The sequence below is a fragment of the Apaloderma vittatum genome, unplaced genomic scaffold, assembly GCF_000703405.1.
Source record: "Apaloderma vittatum isolate BGI_N311 unplaced genomic scaffold, ASM70340v1 scaffold5853, whole genome shotgun sequence".
Taxonomy (NCBI): Eukaryota; Metazoa; Chordata; class Aves; order Trogoniformes; family Trogonidae; genus Apaloderma; species Apaloderma vittatum.
This window is the reverse complement of record NW_009709715.1, coordinates 59,172-78,396: the sequence shown is the minus strand read 5'-3', so window position 1 is coordinate 78,396 and position 19,225 is coordinate 59,172. Positions and strand designations below refer to the sequence as shown.

Here is a 19,225-nt window from a genome sequence, read left to right as displayed (position 1 = left end):
GGCTGCTTCAGGAAGGGTTGTTCATATCTAGAATGCAGTAGAGAGGAAGGTAACTCCTTCTAACGGGCCTTAATCCTGAAGGATTATCCCCAGATTTCCTGTTTAAAGGACAGCTGAAAGCAAGGGTATGATAAGTAGAACTGGTGAATCCTATCTTGTCTTTTGCCACATTGAAGGTGTGCCGTGTGAAGAGGTGTGTGTTACCCCACGATTGTGCAAAATTGTGCTGAAATCATTACACGAAGTATTCTCTTATGGGTACTCCAGGGTTAACCAAGCTGCCTGCCTGCCCCGGAGTAAGGTGCTAATGCATACCCCTGCTGTCTGAGTACTGCTCTTTTTATAGAATCACAAAATGGTCTGAGTCAGAAGGGACCTTAAAGATCATCTAGTTCTAACCCTCCTGCTGTGGGCAGGGACACCTCCCACTAGACCAGGTGGCTCAAAACCTCATTGAACCTGGTCTTGAACACTTCCAGGGATGAGATATCTACAACTTCCCTGTGTCTCACCACCCTCATAGTAAAGAACTTCTTCCTAACGTCTAATCTAAATCTACCAGTTTAAAACCACTGCCTCGTGTCCTATTGCTACACGCCCCTCCCCAGCTTTCATGTAGCCCCTTCAGGTACTGGAAGGCTGCTGTGAGGTCTCCCAGAGCCTTCTCTTTTCCAAGCTGAACAAGCCCAACTCTCTCAGCCTGTGTCATAGGAGAGGTGCTCCAGCCCCCTGATCATTTTTGTGGCCCTCCTTTGGATGTGCTCGAACAACTCCATGTCCTTCCTGTGTTTGCGGCTCCAGAGCTGGACACAGTACACAAGGTGGGGTTTCTTCTCTCCCAGTGCCTGTAGCCTTGTTGTAGTAGTTGTGACTAAGCAAAATGCTTCCAAACAACATCTAGTATCATCTGAAGTGTTAACTAAGTATTTGAAAAAGATATAGACCCTCATTGTGTCCCTGAAACATGCAGATAGAAGGTTTGCTAATATATTCTTGTACATAGCAGAATGAAGTCTCCCTGTGCTGATATCTCCCACATCCCAAATATGACTATTTGCCTCTCCTAACAAAGCAGGATCTCCATTCACAGTAACACTGGCTTCCACTAGGACAAGGGTACCTGTGCAGCATTTTCTGTTGTTCTCCTTAACCAGCATTCCCAACTGTCATGAGATATAGTGGGAAGGCGTGATGCTTGGACTTTGCTCACTTTTCTTTGCAGGTTTTTATGTTCATCTTTGGTAGATAACTGTAATAAGTAATCCTTGTCCATGAAGGTCCTTGGAACAAAGGTATGACGAAGCAAGGGCATGACAATAAGCTTTCAGGTTGTAGAAGGAGGGTAGAATGAAGATGATTAATTTCTCTTGATGACACTAGGACTCAGTAAAGGACTTTATCTCTTTTTTTTCCTTCTGTTTTTCTTTTTTAAACATTTGTAAGATCTTCAATTCCATTCATCTGTTAACAGTGACTCATTCTAGAATAAAACCTTTCATGCTCTGAGTATAGTGTTTAATATTGTCTTTGCTGCTGCTTAGATCTATGATCTTGCAAGGTGCTTAAGACAACTGTTTTGCTAAATTCTCCACCACACTGTGAAAGTATAGGTTATGTGTTGTTGGTTGGTGGTAGGTTGGGGTTTTTTTTTGTTGTTGTTTGTTTGGTTTTTTTCTTGAGAGTTTAAGGGCAGTATAAATCTGAGGTAAGGAAGTAGCACAAGCAACAAACAATTGTTACTGACAATGACATAACCAACAAAGAACCTGCAGTCTATAAATAGGACATTACACAATAGAAAATAGATAATTAGAGGCTATGGACTGTAAAATATTGGAAGTGGAGAGCTTGTAACTCACAGGACATGTTTCACGCTTCATCTTGGCTGTGCTATCTTGGAGTGGCTGACGTGCTTCAGAACATTTCTTCTAAGAATTAACCACTCTATGGGACAAACAGTGGGTTTTTTCCACTTCCAGGGTAATTTCTAGTTCCTAGTAGGCACCAGTTCTCTCAGTGCAGCACAATGAAGTATGTTGCTCTTCTAAAAAGATTTGGTTTTCATGCGATGCAAATAGTTGGTGCTATTGCACATCTGCTGAGACCATAGTGATAGGCTCTTTAAATTGCAAAATACAAATTTGCTGAAGTTCATTACTGGAAACATTTCCATAGGAAAACCAGTTTGAGAACTAGCTTAGATGCATAGTCATTTCCTTACAGGCCATATTTTCTTTCATTTTCAGTGCTTTAAGAGAACCTTGGCTGCAGAGCTAGCTAAAAGGACAACTTGCTATAAGAAAGGTCTATCCAGGATGAGTTGTGTGGAGGTAGATGCAGAAACATTTGGTGTGATCAGCTGAAGATTTCTTAATGGAAGTACCAGACTTGCTCAGTTCACTTAATTCAAACTAAGAAGCTTGATGTAAGCATCTACAGAAGTAGACCTTTAAAACACAAGCGTACTGTCTTAAAGCTTTTCTGGAAGAAACAGGTCTTTTTAAGGAAACAATGTTGTAAAAATATTACCTTCTCAATTCTTGCTCATTTTAAAAGGAAGTAATTTCTTATACGCAGCTGATGAAATGAAGGGAGACTGCAACTTCTGAACTATGTTACTGGTAACTGCATTTCATATTACTTTCAGAGGAACTGCTCTGTGGCATTAAGGATCCCAGTAAACATCCAAGAGGTGAAAATAAAGCCTTTTCCAAGACTGGTTTTATGATGTTGACTGTCTCTAAGCCAGTCTACTTCTTGTGTTTCTTTCCTTCTTCCTGCAGTGGAAATATTGATGTAGCTCATATTTTTTAATAAGGAAATGGACTTGAAATCATCTGATGGGAGTACTGTTTGAGGTAACCCTGTTGGGAGAAAATAGCAAGCCTGTTTAAACATCCTTCTTGTCCAATTGTGAATCCTTTCAAGAATCCTAGGAAACTATACCCAGACAGATTGTCTTAACTTCAGGCGGCTAAAGGTTGGCCTCTGTGGTACATCCACTCCGGGCAGAGTGTGAAATTGAGTGTCTTCTCCAGAGCAGCCAGCCTCTTAGTAAGCTCCTTCATAGTGGTGTGTGTAGGGTGAGCTTGCTAGACAGCCTTTCTATTTTAAGTGTTTTTTCCTTTGTGCAACATTAGAGCTTTGGATTTCTGTTGGCATGTTTACAGATCACCTCAGTGTTCACTTGTTCTCTGATATGTAACTATCATTTAACTTTCCAGTCTTCAAAAGATTGGCCTAAGTTTATTGTCTCTTGACACAGGGTCCATCTTTCTATCATTTTTCTAAGATTTCAAAGCATTTGTCCCACTTCAAAGATCTTTTTGAACCTGCATAATTATTGTGGGTCATACTTTCTGCTTCTTTTAATTATTTTCTACCTTTCAGGGTTTGGGGGCCGTGTCTTTGCTACCACAGTGAGGCCCAGAGCCTTTCTATGTTGGAATTAGTGTTTCTTTATAGTATACCTTTAGAGTCATTATTTTATAAGTCAAAATTCAATTACATCTGAATCCTATGGAAGAAGAACCTAGTACCTTTAGTCATATTAGCTTTCAATTCTCAGCACTGTTCTGTGGAATAAAGGCATCCAAATCTGAACCTCGGTTAAGGGCATATATTTGTCAGAAGGGGACACACTTGTAAATTTTTCTCATGTTATTTGTGTATGGGTTCGAGGAGATGTTCAGGGAGATTTTGAAGGGTCCTTAGGTCCCTGCATTTGTGTGTGTCTGTTTGTCTCATGTGAAGTTATGCAAATGCTAATTTGCCTTGACTTCTCTCCTGACCATCTTTTTGACAGGTTTGTGCTACAATCACTGGTCCATCTTCAGCAGTTGTAATGAGTCTTGTTTTATCTCTGTATGCAGCTATGATACTTCTGCCTTGTCAGATGTCTCTAAGGGAATCACCTGCCTTTGTAGTGTACAGGTTTCTCCTCAGCATTTGTTCCTTTCTATTTGTTCTAATACCTGAAAAATTTCAATGTTTTAAAAAGAGGTGCTGGAGAAAAAAAAAAAAATACAGCAAGATATAATGTGATGGAATTGGGATAAAGATTTTTGTAGGAGGTATATGTACTTTTTCTGTGTATTTCATGAAGGTGATTATGATCAGTTATTTTCATACCTTTAAAAGAACCTTGCACTCGTATTGTAATATTCGGTATCTCGCGAGTGAGGTTTTATCCTTGCTCTCTGTATGTGTGTCAGCAGTCCCTGCAGGCTTACTCAGGGAACGCATCCGTTCTAACCAGCCCTGGCTACTGCAGACTGCATTGCCATCTTTTGAAATCAGTATTAGTATGAATTGATGGTGTTGTAAGAGAGACTAGACCCTAGCCCCATCAGTTTAAACTTTGAGGAAGATAATCAAGGGGAAATACAGTAGTGAAATCTTAGTTTCATTATATCTGATTTCAAGATAGAGATTGGCAAAATCACCACTTGATTTTCTTGAATGTTTGTGAATTGCTCTAACCTGGCATGTGTTAGTCACTAAAGAATTCCCAAGCTGTCCTTTATAACCACCACTATCTCTTGACTCCGTCTATTCTTCTCACCTTTCTGAAGCCTACATGCTGCACTGCAACACTGTTAAAGGTGAAAAAATTTACATAACGGTGGTAAGTGTATTTGTCCTTTCTAGAACATGCTCTACTGCAGCACAAGTACCTTGTAGTGTAGAAATTGCCATAGTAACTACTCATTTCTTATTGATTAGATGGATAAAAATTCTCATAATATACAAGCAGAGTAACTTACTGGCATATGGCTTCAGGCAACCCCTGTGGCAACTCTTACTTATGCATTCTCTCCTTTTTCTGCATGTAAGAGTGGGTTTTTTAAATGAATTAGTATTCCTTGAATTAGACCACAAAATAGTCTTTTCTGCCATAATGGAGCTTAAATTTTTGGTTAAGCTTGATACGCAGCTCACAAGGCAGAATATTGACTCATAGGTTTGTTACTGGATCAGGAGAACTAGATTTCACCTCAGTATGAAGTCTCGAAGGAGGAAGGAGACGAAAGAGTTCTCCCCTTCCCACTCACTCGGGGAGAAGGCTAACCACTTCACAGAGCTGACATCCAATGAGTAAAAGAGACTATTGTAGTTTGGGACTTGTGATAAATCTCTTTAGAAGGTGCTTCTTAAAACGTGTGAATTGGTTGCATGAGAAATTGAATCCTGTTTTTATATTTCTCTAGTAATACCACAGAGATAGTAATGATCTTCAGCAGTGGCACTGTGAATGCTTACTGAAATCAGGCTTAGGCCTAAAGTGAGTTATAGCCTCTGACAGCTGTCTTGGTTTGTGTACTGTGTTTGCTGAGCACACTGTTGTCTCTTGGAGTCCTGAACGACGCTCCAACAAGGCTTCTACCAAGTTTGTTGTCAAAGATGAGCTTTTTGTGAATTCTATTGGGGACTGAAATTGTGAAGCACTTAGGCAGGATGCTAGACAAAATTAAGCCTGACATATTCTTCATTGTGAACTATCCATTTATTTAGAATAATATAAAATGAAAGAGCAACAACACTCAACCATTTTTTTTTCCTTTTTTTTCCCCCCTTACAGTAAATCTATTCTAATGCTATTCTGGAGTCTTCTGTAAGGCCTAGCTGTTAGCAGCAGATTATTTCAGGATACTATTAGCTAGATATATAGGAGACTGAAGATTTTAGAGCAATTTTCACTTCAGATTTTCCAGGCTGCTATTACAGATGATACCCATGCAGGTCTGCTTTACTTGGTTTGGAGACCCTTCACATGTCCCCAAATTAAAAATTCTGCGGTAGGGCATCTCTTTTATGTTGTACCACCCTTCAACTCCTTCATCTTTACCTACAGTCTGATAGCTTCATTTCAAATGTTGTATGATGTTAAGATTGTTTGAAGGATATATTAATCCATAAAGCTACAGGAAATGATGCTGCTATTTCAATAAGCTAGTCCTTCACAGAAAATCTACTCAGGAAAGCATTCTTCTCTCTGTAGTAGGCTACAAACAAACAGAGGAAACTCTTTGGCAGCTGTAGAATCCTTCCGTCTTTAACAGGAAGAAATAGGCTTGGCTCTTCATCTTTGATTGTTCCGAATTCTTGTGTGCTTTTGTGAAGACTTTCACAGGCAGCAGTAGGAAGTTCAGTGTTTAGCATTTTTGTTTGTGTACTGAGATCTAGAAGGTAAGCCCAGACAGCAGCCACAAGTGTAGATAAGAACAACAGTATATAGCAGATGAGGTAAGAGTTTAGGTCAATAAATTCTATACTGTTACATCACTTTCCCTCCCACCCCTTTAACACACTCTAAAGGGAAAAGCCAGGACCCAGATAAGATCAAATTAGGACAAGTCTGCACGGCGCTTTTTAGGGTCACCTGCAAGACAAACCCAAGATCCCTGCAATTCCTGAATTAGCAACCTGCTGGAGTGGCTGACGAGAACACTTGCCATGATGGCTCTGAAGGGCCAGGGAAATTTTGCAGAATACAGCTCATTTTCTAGTCATTAGTACCTATTCCACTAGTGGTCTGTATTTACCTACTGATGTAATGACCAATCCTGGGCAAATAACTCCACTATTTCTGCCAGATTAGGGACAATCTGTTTTCCTCCCTCTCACAAGCAATGAAAGGCTTCCTTCCTCACAGAACTGTATGGAAAAAGATGGAGAACTGAACCCAAATTGCAGAGAGCCAAGGACTCTGCAATCTACTGTTTCAAGGCTTGCCTATTTTCTGTTGACACAGAACCAGAGAAACAGCCTTGTACACTTTTAGATGCTCATTTTTTGTTTTAATGCTTGAAAATTTTATTTTTGAAGGCGGTAGGTTTCATTAAACTGAAGTAATCTGCATGGAAAGAATATATTCTGGGGAACTTAGAACTATGTATATTTTTTTAAATTCAGTATATTGTTCAAAGAGTACTGTATGCTTAGAGGCCTAAACTTTAAGATATTTGTGATACTTAGGTATTTCTGTGTTTCACAGACATCTGCAGAATGTTTTCATCAACAATCTTATATACTGTAACAGAAATAAAAGCTGTATGTATGAGTTATTGCCAGGTGTGTATGGATATCTAAATGCATATACGTATTTGTGTGCATCTGTAAAATGCATCCTGTGTACAGATATTTAACACGTCTTGTCTGGGATTATGCCATGACTTGCATACTTAGGGGGAAAGGTGGTGAATATAGAACCTGTCCAGAATAGAGTGGAATTTACTGCAGTTACTGTGGGTTTTCAAAGCAATGGCTGCAGTCAGAATCTGGCTTAAGTAATTAATTTGCAAAGGATGGAAAGGAAAAGCAGCATGTGGAAGATGTAATTAATGGAAACATATAACAGTCAGCTCTCATGTAATAAATTGGCAGCCATGCCTGAGGTAACTGCCTTTTTATTTGCAAAATGTAGTTGGGGTTTTTTGAAAGTAACTGCACATTTTCTTCCATTTCCACCTGGTCCCAGAGAACATAGTACGGTACAAATACACACCGGAATGCCATAAAATCATAGTTGTTGCTGGGTTGCTTTTTTTTTTTTTTTTTTTTTTTTTAAGGCTCAGGGCTGTGATCTTATTTGAGCCAATGTCCAAAGGAAAGAAGGAATACATTTTAGCTCAGGGAAAGACAAGTGCTAGAACAACCTAAAAGGTCAAGGCAGGAACAACCACAATAAATAACAGTAAATTGTTAGATATCTACTTGCAGAACAGATTTAGTAACGTAATTCTCCTGACTTGAGTAAATAATGGTTAAGATACATGCTCCAAAATACTTCCATTCTGAAGGCTTGAATTTTCCCTGTCTGAAAGTTTACTGCAGCTTTTCCTAGCTAGCAAGCATGACATCCGTTGTTCTTTAGATACACCGCACGTGCTGGCGGATCTTTCTCCTGTTGCCTAGTGCAAAGCTTGGGAAGGCTGCAGGGTGACCCAGCGGCTCCCCACAACCAGCTGCTGATTCATCTGCCTCAGCCTGCTGTAGTCCTCCCTCTCAAAACATTTGCAAGAGGAAGGTGAGGAGGGCTTACAGCTGGGGTTTGCTGCTGTGACCAAGCATACAAGACCTCTTAATTGCCGTTTTCAGGCTTCTCAATGAAGGAGAGGGAACTGCATGTCACTCCTGCTGCTACCTGGCATATGTGATTCCCCTCTGCACACAGGTGGGGGGGGTAGACTAACCACCACTTAAGTATGTTATTTGTCTGTTTCTTTTGGTTTTAAGCAATCTATTTGTCGGTGCCCCCAATAATGGGGAGAAAAAGAGAAATCCAACTCTATTCTATTGTAAGTGTGAGGGAGGATCCAATCTATTTTGTCTGTGAGTGAATGGGGATGGGGTTGGATAGTAACAACTTAAGACTGGAGTGACGTCTTCTCATCATAAATCTGATTGGAAGCCTTACAGCTGTTTAAAATGGAACAGGCCAAAGACCAGAAAATACAGTTCTCTGTGAAATAGTCCTGATGTAACTAGTCTCTATATTGCTGACCCCGGGGGATCTTGCATGTGCTGCAGGCTGAGCCTGGTAGGCAGTTTGTTGTTGAACTCAGCCTTTAAACAGACAGCAAGTTTAAAAAAAGGACAACCTGCAATTTTTGTGCTGATGAATTTAGAATTATGTTCTAGCAAGCTCAGTACACTCCAAATTAATTAGCAAGAATTCTTTTAACAGGATAATTACTATATCAGCAAGTGGTAAACTCAAAATGAATGCGAGTAGTCCTGGCTTGCATCAACAAGGAAAAGACATGTTGCAGTTCTACCAAATGATTCTAAATTCACCCTAGTGTGAAAGGTTTTAGACAGCACAGCTGGTCAGCAGCAGCACTCTTAGCTGTTTTACCTCCAGACTTAAATTGAAATCCCAAATGAAGTTACATTCCACTCTCCATATGTGTACCTCATAATGCCATGGCAAATGATTGGCTTTTAAAAATTTCTGCTGGAAAAATGCCCAAAATAAGGAGGTGTTGCGCATTATTACTGAAGTATAAATGGTAGAAAGGGCTATGAAGTATATGAGACTTCCTTCATTTTTTATGGTTATGCATTCTCCCCTTGCATAATGGAGAGGCCTAATCCTATATAAACACAGGTTCACATGTTTGAGGATTGAAATTTTTAAATAGATTAATTTTTCAGAGAATAAACACATCATTGCTTATCAGGCTGTGGATAAAGCAGCACATGACTGTTGCCGTTGTAGAGAAACACTTTTATTCCTTCCCAAAACCAGATCCTGTCTTTAGATAGCCAAGTAGCTGAGGCTTTAAAAAATGAGGTTCGATTGGGAATTTTTAATAAGATAAATTACTTTAATTAGGTAACTTTATAGTTGTTATTTTTTTAATATGATTTTCTGCTCTCTTTTTACAAATTTCTACATCTATTCTAAAGCACCTGCCATTTTCTGTGGGAATATAATTTTTAGGCAGATTTCCGAAAATCACTTATTTTACTTTCAGCTTCTGTAGACTAACTCCAGCAACGTCAATGGTCTTAGGCTGGTCTAAAGTGTGTTCTTGAGAGAAATTTATTGATGCCTATGCTGTTTACTCCAAATGCAAAAGCAGTGAATTAATAATTATCAGCTATTTCTTAAGAATGGATCTTGGCACTCAAGAGATCAGGCATTCTCTTTTCATGGGACCTTTTGGTGCTTTATGAAATGTGAAGAACAAGCCTGAATCCTTTTATCTAGATTGTCTTGCTAAACTTGAGCAGTGCCATTTTCTTTCTAGTTAGATTGTAGGCCTGAGTCAGTCCACTTAAAAAATCATATAAAATGCAGGCATTTTAAAAACTTGTCTTGACTGCAAGCACAGGGAAACCAGGAAAAAAAAGTCTTTACAAAGACTCTGTTTTGTTGTTGTTATTCTAGCTGGTTGAAATAGAAAGGGAAGCACGTCTGTAGAAAATGCCTGTGACAAATGCAGTTGTGTTCTGATGATCTGTGGGGCTGTGTTGGTTTTTTTTAAAAAAATTATTTATTTGTAGGGTTTATGTTATTCAGACCGTGCAGATTCTAGGAGAGAGTCTTGTGTATGCAGTTTCATTGTGTTGTATAGTTTTTAACTGAGTCCAGCCAAGAAGGAGGTTGAAGATTTTTCTTAAATTTCTCGAATGAACAATGTTTACATGTCACAATAACAGCAGAAATCTGTCATCCCTCTTCACTTGTATGTCTGCACAGTTGTTGCTGCTGAAGTTGCTGTTAAACATGGTGACCATATTGTTCATCACACTCTAGTTAATAGCCTGACCATTCAAGTAGAGCTAAATGCTTCTGTACTTCCCATAATGGACAGGCTCGTCCTTCTGTTTGAATACAAGCAAGTACATATGTTAGCCCAGTGCTGCCAAAGATACAAATAACCAACTTTGTTAGCGTGACAAACCTTTCTCTCTACTACAAACTATGGCTGTGGACAGCATAATAGGGAACTAGTCAAAACCCACCATACAAATGGACAAAAAAGACATCTCATTTCTATGAATTTGCTTCAGAAATTCCCCCTGCAATTTAGAAGAAATTATTCATCTCTTGGTGGAAGAGATGACTTAGGCACTCAAGGGATGTCTGATCATAGAAACAGGTGTGCCCTTCTCAAGAAGCTGTGGGAAATGTAATGTCTTTCAAGTCAGTAACTGATTTCTCATGGAGCTTGGGTTTCCTCTTTTGGAGGAAAAGCTACCAGCTCTTTCATTTCGCTATCTTGGTCAGCGGTAGCGTGAATTCTAGCTTCATAAGGCTCGCAAGGGCAACAGCTGACTTCTCCTTTCCTGGTCTTCTGCAGAACGGTGGCACGGAAGTCTAACGTTATCACTGCCAAGCGATACAATTGCAGAGTCATGACTAAGATATTCTTAGCTGTAAAAAACACCAGCATCTGATTGAATATTTTGAAGTGGCCCATCAGGATTGAACGCACAACTAAGAAGGGACCATCCTGTATGAAAAGGCTGACGCCGATGTTCCACAGTTCTGCGCTGTACCTGCACAGCAGCAGGCTGAGGATCCTCCTAGTCGATGCAGCTGGCTTGCAGCCAATATGCTGTACTGGAAATGAAACACAATTATGTTGAAACAACTTTCTAAAATTGACCCAGAGTTGGCCTAAAGGGCAGTTATAATCCAGGGTACCCTGGATTGTACATGCATTCAACTGTGAATAATTCAACATAAAAAGCATATCTGATTTCTTAGATCTGTCTTAACAACACACACTAAGCTCAGCATAAGAAGACACTTCTGTGGTCTGCTGAGCACAACCAAAACCCACTTCCCCTTTACTATCCCACAAAGCTATCGGTATTTATACACTTTTAAAATAAGAAATGAAAGTAGATGACCTAATCTTTCTGTAACAACTTTCCCAGGTATTTTTCTGTTAAATTAATGTGATCTATCTTTTATATATATAATCTTTAAGAAAAAAAACCTTCTTTGCTGAAAGAGAACAGCCTGAGCTGTAGTACTTCAATTTGTTCCAGGCTGTCTAAGACCTTGCTTTTTCAAAGATTTACCAGATAGCTGTTGCCTTTATAATGTATCATAGTAAGAATAAGTCACATCAGCATGGGTCAGAATCAAGCAGTATGGAGATGAAGAAATCACAGTTGCTGTTTGCCATATAAAATTTGAGCCATAGTTACTCAGTCTTGTGGTTAGGAAATTGCCTACAATTGTTGGAACTTGCATGGATCTGTTCCTCCTGGCTATAAAAGTCGTGGTGGGCTAGAATCTTCTTGTGACATCTGGAGAAGGATCATCAGAAGGGCTTGTGTGTGGTAAATATGGCTGCCTCTTACAAAAATGCTTGTATTGTAACTAATCCATCTCTCAGGCAGTGGGATTTCATTAATTTAAAAACTATAGCTACTTGTGATGCTTGTAACAAGGGCCAGACACTTCACCTTACCAAAAGAACTTTTTTGTTTGAGTCAACACTGGGCAGGGGGGGAAGGATGAGACTTGAGTGGAAAATGATTTGTAAAATGTAGAAATTTGCTGAATCCATTTTGCAAAGCTGCAGCAGCAGCTAATTTTTAATATGTTTTTGTGGCACTGCTGTTTTACAGACCTAACTACAGTGTTGTAGTCCAATAAGTGCCTAAAAATTTCTATTTTACGTCACGTTTGATGTGTGAATAAGCATTCTGATGCTTGAATGAAAAGTACGATCTGTGTAACTACATAGAACTACCTAAAATAAACTGTATCCATGGTAAATTTCAGGGCAATATGTGTTCAATAATTTGATTTTTAACTGGTAAATGTAATTAAAGAAAGAGAAAAGCAATAGCCAGAGAAAAGCTGCACAATACAAGAAGTTACTTCACTTAACGTAATGTTATGATTGTTTACTGTTTGAATTTGAGTGGTGATGATGTTTAAGGGGAGTGTTTAGGTGGTTGTTTTGGTTTTAAACCTGTGTTGAACATCATTAAGAGAATCTATTCTACCAATAACAGGAATTTTACCTATGATAAATCTGAAATGTGGTTGCATCATTTTTTTCAGGAGATGAGGTGCTCAGCTGAAATATATTTTCATAACTTCAGTGTTGCAAACAAAGCCTAGTGCTGCCCATGAAAAAAGGCTAATGAAAAAGTCCTGGAATAATTTTTTCATTATTATTTTATTCATTTATTATTTTAGTCAGTGTGTCAACTTAATTCATCAATATTATATAAGATGCTAGTGAGGAAAAAACCTGTCTTTGGACTGGTGTAGTTGAGCAGCAGGCTTGTGATTAGAGGCCAAAATAGTTGAAATAGATGATGATTGAGACAGCTTTCATTAGTTCTGGACACAGAGAAGCCCTTTCTGCCTAGGGACAAATGTAAGCCTGACTTGGCTCAGTGTTGGGCCTTTTAGGTTAAGATATGGGTGGATAGTCCCAACATTACATGGTCTTTTATATTTCCTGAGAATAGGTAATTTCTTCTGTGGTAGCATCTTCTGTACTCTTGGCTGTGCTGTTCCCTGTAATAATTGCCTCTCTCTTCACAGGGTCTAACCCAGATTTGACCTAACTTGAGAGCTCAGATAGTGAGTTTTAAGGCAGTAAGAGGCAACTACAGCGGATGCTTCATAACAATATTGCAATTCCATTTTTTTCTGGAAGTAGAGGGTTTTATCAGGGAGATCAGAGTGTTTCCTCAAAAGAAACCACAGTGGGCTTTCTTCTAAAACCATCGTTGTTGTGCAAACCGCTCTCCACCAGAAGTCCTTAGTATAGCCTGTCACGTGTGCACAGCCACAAGACATGCCAGAAGAAACTTAAAGCATTTGTACTCTTTTCTTTTCTGCGTGCAAGTACTAACCTGCAAGATCAAGTGGAAACTGTAACATGCTCCAGGTCCATACAGCAAGAATTGCATTTATGAGAGTATAATTCTTCCTGTGGAAGGGGAAAAAATGTGATAATGGTGAAGATGCAGTTTCCTTATGTGATAACAAAAATATTTCCTGTAGTATTTGGAATTTCATTTAAAGGCTGGCTGAGCAAAGAAGTGATTGATTAATGCACACTCTTGAGGTATAAGACTAAGGAAAACAGAAGCAGATTTTGATATGGAATTTTTGCTGTTCAGGCTACATGTTCCAGCTGTGTAATTACACTAAATATCTGATGCTAATGTTATAATGCTAAGCATATGGAATTAAATTACTGCGGGTCAGAGTGGAGATATCTTTACCCTTGTAGTGATTATACATTCCTTGCAAGCCTGAAGCTTCTCTGCCAGGTGGGAAGGACTTCTTTCTTTGCTTTGATATTTAAAAAAAATATTTAGAAATAATATGTCTGTAGGAGATGATGAGCCTCCTCTGTGATTCTTTTTCTCTATGATGGATGTTCACAGCTCATCTCAGTACTCTGGGGAGGAGATGAGCTTACTTTCTCTGGGAGAGATCACAGTGTTGCAAATTCATACCAGAGTATGTAATTCCTTTTCTTCTTATCTTTGAACACTTTGTCATTCTATTGAGAAAAAAGTACCTATGAGATAACCAAAGAAGCAACCTGGATAATGAATCACTAAAGCAAACTCTAGTTGCTTCCTCACCAGCCTAAACCAGTTCATTAACCTGAAAGAGGCTTACTGCCTATCTAGTGTTTCAGCTCCTGTAGCTCTAAGAACTGACACTGCATGGCAGTTGTGCTAGTTGTTTGGCTCTTTGTACCCTTCCACTGTGATGGATGTGACATGCTTCTCTGCTGGCAAGAGATGACTAATCCCCAGCTAAGCTTGTAGGACTGTTAGGTCTTTAACAGAGGGAAAAGTGAGCAGAAGAACAGATCCCTTGAACATAGCTTTCCTCTGTTATCTCTGGGAAATAGAGTTCCACCAGTCTGAACACCATAGGCTGCACAAACAAATCTTCAAATGAAAAAAATATCATGTACTATGCAAATTATTTATGTCAGCAAATATTCCTTACCGAACATCTTCAATGTCCAAGGTTTCGCTAGCAAATTCGAGTATATCTGCTGCTGTTCCCACAAACATGAGAAGCAGCTGAGATAGTTGATCTCGGGTGATTTCAACTCCAATGGGGAGAAGCCATCTCCCGACTACTAGTAGCAGTAGAAAAGTCTGGTGGAGGGCCAATGTCCATACACTTTCACAGATTGTGGAGAGCTGATTCACAAAGACTTTAGCCTGTTTAAAAGACAACGATAACATACTGTAACTTCAGAAGACTGACATTATAGGTACCTTCAGAGACCAGAGTCATCCTTGAGCCTGTGTTTATTCTCCTTCACATTGTCTTAGAGCAAATAATCTCTGTGTGGCAAGCAGGCATAATTTGAAAAAGGCACATTAATACAAATTTTGGGTAATGAATAGCAAGTCTTTCTCTGTGTACTACTCCTCCTATTCTCATTTTTCAGCTGAGCATAATCCTTTGCAGAACCGTCACCAAGACACTTACTAAATTCAGTTACTGACATTTGGAAGAGAATGGTAGGAGTATCTCCTCTTCAGACAGAGGCTTGTCCTACCAACAATAGCTAGTATGCAGCATGCTGCAGGCCATTTTCTGTGACTTGTTTAGTTGTACTTGCTGTGCGAGGAGCTTGCCCAAACAGACACAACAGTTATCTCTAACTGCTCCTATATCCTAAGATCTCTACTAGGGATAAGAAAAGGCGTCCCACCGTCTGAATGATGTGGTGATCTGTTCCCTCGCTTTCATGGCTGTTGTCTCTGGATTGATTGAAGTCTTGGTTGCTTACATTCACCTGAGCTGCTCCAGGCTCATTACCACAGTACTGTTGGGAACAAAAACATCACACGTACATAAACATGCCACACGGGGAGCAGATGCTCTCTGTGGCTGAAAGAGCCCTGTTTTGCTGAACTGCACAGGGTTCATTCGTGAAAAGTCAGTCAATGTTTACAAAGGTACGTGCTCACTCTGAATGTAGTTCTTCTCTTGTTCAGAAGGGAGGACGGGAGAGAGATGTTGGTAGGTCCCTAAGAAAGTGTAGGATTCCCCTGTAGAAGAAGATGTAAAATCAAAGGCTGATGGAGCAGGTGACCCATTTGTTCTTGTGAGACTGCACCCTTGGAACACTATCTGCCTGCAGCTCTCCTGAACAGCCTGCTGGGCTTCTTACACAGCCTGTCTCTGGCTAAAACAGTAAAATAAGGTAACAATTGGTCATGGTCAGTCTGCTGGTTTACAATTGTGATCTGTTTCTATATTCAAACTTGTTCTCAAAATACCATCTCTACTATCCAGAAGAAGTTCTCTAAAAATGCCACTGTTTCACCCTTCTGTATAACTTCCCTCGAGGCTGAAATGAATAGAGTTGGGGTAGGATGTTTGGGTTGTATTCTCTATTGTGCCCCTCTCCCCCCACCCCCAGCCGTGCCTTGTTCTGCAAGAAAATTCATAATATGAGAGCTGAGATTTGAGAATAATGAACAAAAATGGGCCTGTACTGTTGCCTGCCCCTGCAGAGTAGAAAAAAGGGACATTTTTACTTTCTCCAAGTACCCAGTGCTCTGAGAAATCAGATGTTGGCTAAAACATAGTCTTACTTCAGCTGCAGGAAAAACAGTGGTGGGACCCTGTTGCTTCTGAGGTCTGCAGCACTGCACTGCCCTTCATGCCCAAGGCTGGCCCCAGAGCAACTGGCATATGGTTCTAAAATCTATCTTCATAATAAACCCTTAACATCTCTCTTCATTGTAATAAAAAAGGGATAATTAGAAAATCAAACCATGCTGTTATTAAAGACTTTTATCCTCTCTATTTGTGCCAGAGAACACCACATGATTTGCATTTCTCTGCTGGGCCCCCCACCATTTTATTGCACGGGGAGTGATTTTCTGCAACAATCAGAATGTGTTATATTGCATACTGAGTAGCTGTGTTCAGCATAATGCCTGCCAATATGAAGGCAACGTTTTCCAGCAAATGCCACATTCTAGCAAATTTTAGATTCTACTTTGATACTTCACTTGGTCTGCTGCCTCTTGCCTGAAAACACAAACCTTGTCATAGATCAATGGAACAACTGAAAAATCTGGAAAAAAAAAAATCAGTGCTTGTTGCTTTTATAATCTGTGTTAAAGGCTCTTAAACTGAATGCTTGCCTTATTTGGACAGTGGGTGTGAGAGCGTTGAAAGATTGACACACAAATGTGTGGAAGATGGTGTTTCCATTTGGAAGAGGGAAGTCTAAAATTCTGGAGATGGAAACAGTGAGATGGAGGGGCTGGTATTCTGCCCAGCTACAGCCTTGTGGGGCTAATCTCTCTGGGTGAGCCCTTTAACCAAAGGACAGAGACAGAAGAGCTTGTTCAGAGGATGCTTCAGAAATGAAATTCAGCTGGCACTCTTGAGAAGCCTTTTTGTTTATCGCCTGTAGAAAAAGTCTGAAACACATGGAGACCTCCTCAAGGTCAAAGTCAGCCTTTCTGAGTAACCAGGCAGCGTGGCACAATCAGCTGAGGAGACCATGGCCTAAAAACTGGTGTAACCACCCCAGAATATGAAGAAGTGAATATCTACCGTGTTATAAGTAGCCTGGGAAGGGCAAAGGGACTACTAACTTGTGTGGGAGGAGGAACACTAATTCACTTCAACAGCCTTTGGTTTGTCATTAAGTCTGCATTTGAGCTCGCTCCTCTACCCACTTGCCCGGTCAGACAGGTCTAAGAGGAAGGGAGCTATGAACTCGCATGAAACTTCACATCTGAGTTTGGGGATTTCATTTGTCTGATCCCTGAGCAACAGGGCTTTAAAAAACAATCTGCTGAATTTGAGGCAGGACCCATGTAGGGCAGCCTGCCACACTTGCTGTATATGCAAGGATGGTGAAAATTCCTTCCCAAACACTGTAAGAACTCCCGGCAAGCAAATTAGGTGGCTGAAGGGCAGGAGTGAAATAAGAACCTGTAGCAGTTGTACGGTGTGGGTAGTAGCAAGGTCTGTGTGTGCTGGTCAGCAGATGCTGTGGCTCTCCCCATGTCGAGAGCAGGTAGCTCTCAGCACCAGAGCAGCTGGTCTGGCGGAGGAAAGCACTTCATGGCTTCCACATGGCTTGCAAGGGGGCTCAATTTTTTGTGTTTTTTTTTTATTTTCTAGTGACATAAAGGTGCAGAGCATGTGTTAAGAAAATTACTTTCCTTTATCAGTGTCTCCTACAGACTCCTTGCAGGTAAATTTTGCAACTGCTCCCAGCTGAGTAGGGGGTTACCATTGCGGCGCAAGGCTCCGCAACCTCTCACTGAACGTCCCTACTCAGGGCTAGGGCCAGATCTCGTCCCAGCTGCATGCGGGCAGGAAATGGAAAACTGCATCTGCAAAGCCAGTCATTTAAGTAGCCTCCTGATTTTTAATTTAAGTAGATTCATATCGTGTTTTGGTTTGTTACTCTCTGAATATTTATTAAGTGGTGATTGCAGTGCTGATTCACTTGAAAGTCTGGAGAAGAGCCTTTATTTTCATCATGTATATGCATGTAAATAGAACAGTTGGTGCCAGGCATATTTTGCCTAGCCAATTACGTATGTGCAGTGACTTAATGGGAATGTGACAAGGAAAAAGTGACTACTAAGATTCACAGGCAGGTGATAAACATGGTTTACTTCAAAAATGCGCCTTTTTTTTTTTTTTACTCTGCAAAAATAAAACAGGAAGAAATTGTACACATTTTGCATAAATTCTAGCTTAGTTTACTTCCTTTGTTTCTTCCGAGATGAAGCTTACATTCTCTGATTTATAAAGCGTCTAATCAAAACAGAAGCTGTGTTGCATGACATGGTGTTGTCCTAGTGCTTGGCCTGCAGAGAGCTCACTGTCAGTGTGTGGGGAATATCTGAAACACGCAAACAGAAATCTTCTGAATTTGTTCGGTGTTATTCACAATCCATTATTCCCAATTCAAAACAAGGTTAGACAAACCATCAAAATGGTAAAACTAGTATTTGAATATCAGGGCAGGGTACCCTTAATCCTGATAAAGTGTATGAAGGCTGGCAGCCTGAGCCCGTTGTGGAAGAGGCCAGCCCTTCCCTGGAGCGGGTCCTCTGCCAAACAACAGGTATCCTGCTTGCTCTCTGCGATTTGCTGGGAACAGTGTGCCCATCACTATGGCCGCATGTGTCATGTCAGAAAATCAAAGCAATCATGACGGCTTCCTTTTGCTCATACACAAGCAGTTAATGTTTTCTGTTAAAGATTCAACACAAGATCCAAGTTCTACTGCCTTAAAGACCACAAACTGTTTTCATGGTGTATATATTAAATGTGTGAATCTAGCAACTGCATAATTGCCCATTCTGTTAGTATCTTAATAAGAAAAACTTCAGCAATACTTTAGTGTGAGGAGGAGTAGTACTAGTCTGTGTGCTGTGTTTGAGATTAGTTGTTAGAAGGACTCTTCGCCTTCTGGACGTATTGTTTCTGAATCTATTAGATTCTGTGTTTTCAGAACTCTATCCTATCTTTCCAGGTATAAACTAAGCTGTTAACTTGATATACTCCCTCTTTAATTCACAGTAGCAGTATATCAATAAGAACAAAGTACGCCATGTTCTAACATCATTTTGGGAAATAAACTGCTGCCTTTGACTACAGAATTAGCCTGTTTCTTGGACCAGATTTAACTATGACAAATGTTCTCAATATCCACATTACCTGTCTGTGACTGTTTAAGGAGATTTGGCAACACAAGAAGGC

The 19,225-nt window shown here is 40.1% G+C and overlaps 1 protein-coding gene across 1 annotated transcript in view; it reads right to left on the bottom strand.

Annotated features, from left to right (window-relative positions):
- Positions 1-10,673: 10,673 nt before the first annotated feature.
- The window catches only part of TMEM26 (transmembrane protein 26), a 12,858-nt gene continuing 4,306 nt past the window's right edge, over positions 10,674-19,225 (bottom strand). Inside the window, exons 3-6 of the mRNA XM_009867025.1 lie at positions 15,189-15,302; positions 14,468-14,688; positions 13,348-13,424; positions 10,674-11,077 (exon numbers count right to left, since the gene is read on the bottom strand). Coding sequence (XP_009865327.1) covers positions 10,674-11,077; positions 13,348-13,424; positions 14,468-14,688; positions 15,189-15,302 — 816 coding nt within the window. The remainder of the gene's footprint in view (positions 11,078-13,347; positions 13,425-14,467; positions 14,689-15,188; positions 15,303-19,225) is intronic.